The following is a 4,307-nucleotide window of genomic DNA, read 5'->3' on the forward strand; positions in this document are numbered from 1 at the left end:
GCAGATTTATGGATCGCCCCAAATGTCTTCCCAGTAGAACCACTCGACATCGTGCAAAGATAGCAGATACTTTTACGTACAAAATGCAGTGATTTATACAAGCAACGTGGTGTATCAATAAATACAGGTCAAAGAAACAATTTCATATAATTACCAATTTCTTAATTAAAAATACTTTGAATATAATGATTAGGAAAGGCTCAAATGTGCCTGAAAAGAGACCGCTTCCTGCCAGAAATGTGAAAAAACATAAGAAATAGCGTCAAAAAGAACAGTGAGCATATCATGCCTCAGGATTCGACCCGATTTATTTGTTAGCCGGAGATTTGAGAGCATAATGTCTTTCAAGCTAAGAAACATAAAAAGTGCAAAAATAATACGAGTTTCCAGTGCTTAATTTGAACCGGTGGGTTTTGGGAACTTATTTTTCCTCATCACACATTTCCCCAAAAGCAACAGAAAGAAACACAATAGCGGAGAAGAATGAGGAAATGAAAGACTGAAACAAGTCACAAAAGGAGTGGATTAAATTGAGGTGGATTGAGGACCTTGGTATTCCGCGCGCCGTGCTTCTGAGCAGAGCTTAAATTAAGCACTGCGAGCTTCCAGCATCGTGGCAAAGAGAACATGTAGAAAACCACGAACGTGATCTTCTTGGAGGAAAAACAACATATTATTATGTTCAAACACTCTCGTATTTGTTCCCTTGCTGCTTGCAGTCACTGGATCAGGGTACCCCTTGGTAGTGTGGTTACGTACAGCTTGTGCTTGGTAAACATCCGGATTGTTTTAGTTGCGTTTCGTACATTGTTGTTGGTCACTTTCGGAGCGCTAACACTTCCATCAAGTAAGGAGTTGAGGTTCTTGCAGAAAACGTGTTTCTGTTCCGGGGTATGGCAGCTTTCCCTCCTTTGTAGGTAGTTGCACAAGCAGCAGCATCACCACAAGGCCACGTTTCTCCTAGCATCCAAAAAAGGCCCAGGCGCATTCTAGAATAGCTCAGGTAAGCTGAAAAGCCATGGGATGTCTCATGCAGGTAGTGGGGAACACGGAGTCCGAGGGGCTCATGCTACTCCCCTGTGACACGGGGGAGTAGAAGGATTCCCAGTCGCTGGTGTGGGTGCTGTCCGGGCTGACCAGCTCCATGAGCAAACAGGGAGCCCGGGGCTCCCTCTGAAGGCTTTGGTCGGCCATCTGCAAGGTCTCGGTCAGCGCCCATATGTAGTTGTGAGCCAGGCGCAAGGTCTCGATCTTGGTGAGTTTGGCGTCGTCGGGCAGGGCAGGCAACACCCCGCGAAGGGTGTCCAGCGCCGAATTCAGGTTGTGCATTCTGTTGCGCTCCCGGTCATTGGCCTTCACTCGCCTGTACTTCTTCTGCCTGCTGGCTGGGCCCTCGACCTGGCAACCCCGGCGCGACCTCTGCTTCTTCTGAGGTCTGCAGGCGCAGCGGTCCTTAGTGGCGGTAGGGGGAGAGGGTGTGGAGAAGTAAGGGCAGGAGGGAGAAGAGCCGTCGTCGTCTTCAGAGAGCTCATAATATTGCTCCGCCTGGACAGGTGAGCAGACACTCTTTGGTGACATCCTGCGCGGGAGGAAACAGAACATCGCGTCAGTATGCATCAAATCACCCAACAAGGTGTGACGTAGCCGAACTGTAACAGTCTCTCTACCTCACACCAACCCACCACCATTACAGGTTGCTTCATAATCAAAAAGCTTGCAGTGGGGAAGAGACGCTGGGCCTCTCATCCCACAGAGGGGTAAAGTAGAAAGGTTAGGCACCCGTGAAATGGTCGCCACATTCTATTTTGCTAGGCCGTAGGCTAGATGAAAGTGCACCCCCCCCCCCCCCGCTCTGCAGGGGGCTGTTTTGCGCCTCTGATTTGCGTAGACGAAAAGCAGTCCTAGCAATAAATCACACTGTTCCACCCCTCAGTCGTCATTTAGTTAAAGAAATGTGCTCCGTGTGGCCCTAAATGTCCAACGTACCTTAGTTTCTAAACCCCAATGCATCTACAGATAACCTGGGTAAAACCATGACTTGAAAGTTCTAAATACTCCGTCAGATTTAACACAAAGTCAATGACAAAGAACTACACACGGTTCCCAATAAATTAATATATCTGCATGCAATAATAAATGCCCAGAATATTAGACGCGCACCTTCTATTCTAGTTACAAACAAACATTTACAAATAGAAAAGAGTATGACATAAATTAAGAGGGAGGGGCAGATCTGGCAACAACGAAAAGTGATATCTGGTGACAAGGGGTGAGGAATTCCAGGTTCGTTTTAGATCTGGTTCCGGTATATTTTACGCACCTGCAAAACCACATAATTGATATTATTTGTTTTCAGGATTTAATAAGAAAACTTGTTAAAGCCCTAACATACAAAATCAGAAAAGAACACCCTCGGACGGTATTCATCTGTGCAGAGTTTATATCAGCGTTTTTAAAATTGGATTTAGAATACATGTTATTGTAAATTCATACAATGATTATATTTTGGAAATACTAACCAAAGCCTTCGAACGGACAACTTACCTATTTTCTGAAGAAGTACCCGTGCCTGAGTCCCGCCAAAGACTGAACGGATGGGCAGGCAGTGGGCTCTGCTACTTCCGGGGTGCTTGGTGTATCTCTGATTACTAGGCGGTGAGGTACACGGGGGTTTACCAAAGTGCTATCTCCCGTAGGGTGGGAAGTTCCCTCTCTCCCTCTGAAATCCCGGTCTCTGCTCTGGCTATATGGTGAGGTGCTCAGGTGCACCGCGTGTTCTCACCAGGGACATTTGCCAAGAGGATAGCGGAGTCTTGGTGCCCTCGCGGGAGTATTGGCTCGGCTACGTTGGTTACAAGATGAATTGTCCAGTGTTCCTGCCAGGGACGGTGGCAGTTGGTAGTGCAGGGTATTACAGCTCTCTCAGGGATGCCTGGCAAGGCTGCGGTAGTTCAGAGGTGTACTACTCACACGGCCGCATCCAAGAACGGTTCCCAGGGGAGAGGCAATCTACTGGCTCAAAGGCAGACTCGTGAATGGCCGTACGTCCGGCACACGACTGCCTTTAGCCCTATATATACGTATGGGTTTAGGGACCGGAGGACAATTTTGGTTTACAGATCAATAGAAAGCGTGCTCTCCCCGCCCCCTGCCCCAACTCCCACCCCTCTCATCACAGTTTATCTTATCGGGGCAGCCAGGAGCGTGCCTGTCCCCCATAGTGTCAGAGCGGGGACCAATCACAGAGGCAGGTAGGAAGAGGAGACGCACGAGCCTTAGCCCCCCCCCCCCCCTCCCTCATCCCCGGACCCCCTCCCCCCACAAACACACACCCAACACCCCTCTCCCTAGCGCAAGGAGCCTCCCACACAGATGGAATCCAGGCAAAGGGGTGAAGAGAGCTGGGGTAAAGAGGGAGGGGTAAATAATGAAGAAAAAACATGGAGCTCTTTTCCAGCTCGTAGTCTTAAATTCAACCGAGCGACTTCATTTCTGCCTCGCTGAGCCCAACAACACAACACGCCCACACTTTAGAACAAATCCTAAACCAACCTGAAATGTATGCACTTGAGCTGCTGCTACTGGCATAGTTGCGAAAGTAAAATGTCGACTCTCACCGAGAATGCTGAGATGGGGCAATATCTTTAAGCTATAAAAAGAAATTCAGGTTGCCCAAAAGTCTATGTAAATAGATCAGATGCAGGTCCCATGCCCTTAGATGTCGTTTTTTGGTAGGTGCGGACATAGCAGGTTGGGCTGTGGTCGAAGAGCTTGAAGTTCTCTTTTGCTCTCACGACAGCACCTGCAACCCGCAAACACCTTCAAAAGACCCCAGTGGGTACAACAGTCTGGATAGCCACGTTGGTCTCACCTGCTGCACCAGGGGGTGGAGGGTTAATTGTGGGGACTGTGAAGCGTGGCCTCGAGCGGGCAACACAACTTCACATGTTGCAACGCAACTTCTCATTCGGGCTTACATATGTTCAGGTTTCACATTATATAGCTTTTAAGGCATACATAAAAGTATAATGAAAAAATCAAATAAGAGGTTGTCAAACAAGACTCGTGCATACAGTGTGTTATTATTTCATAAAACTCAAATGGTCGTATAAAAGATTTTTATATACAGAGCAACATTCATCGACAATGCAGGCGCCACAAAGATATGAAGAAAAAAAATCACAACACAGGTTCCAGAATATGAATAAGACAGAATGCAGACTAAATAAATACTTACTAGATTTATGCCATAGTGAACGTAAATGTAGTTTCAAAGAACAGTCAGAAGACGTTTATGTTTGGGTCTG

The 4,307-nt window shown here is 47.4% G+C and overlaps 1 protein-coding gene across 1 annotated transcript; it reads right to left on the reverse strand.

Annotated features, from left to right (window-relative positions):
- Window positions 1-695: 695 nt before the first annotated feature.
- Window positions 696-3,031, reverse strand: NEUROG3 (neurogenin 3). The gene is made up of 2 exons (XM_069242494.1): window positions 2,545-3,031; window positions 696-1,579 (listed from the first exon to the last, which is right to left on the reverse strand). Exon 2 carries the CDS (start codon window positions 1,576-1,578, stop codon window positions 1,000-1,002), a length of 579 nt encoding a protein of 192 aa, XP_069098595.1. The 5' UTR covers window position 1,579; window positions 2,545-3,031; the 3' UTR covers window positions 696-999.
- Window positions 3,032-4,307: the final 1,276 nt, after the last annotated feature.

The sequence above is a fragment of the Pleurodeles waltl genome, chromosome 6, assembly GCF_031143425.1.
Source record: "Pleurodeles waltl isolate 20211129_DDA chromosome 6, aPleWal1.hap1.20221129, whole genome shotgun sequence".
NCBI lineage: Eukaryota > Metazoa > Chordata > Amphibia > Caudata > Salamandridae > Pleurodeles > Pleurodeles waltl.

Bases quoted from the DNA above. Each gene is read 5' to 3' on its own strand.
- NEUROG3 (XM_069242494.1), bottom strand. From the start codon at position 1,578: ATGTCACCAAAGAGTGTCTGCTCACCTGTCCAGGCGGAGCAATATTAT.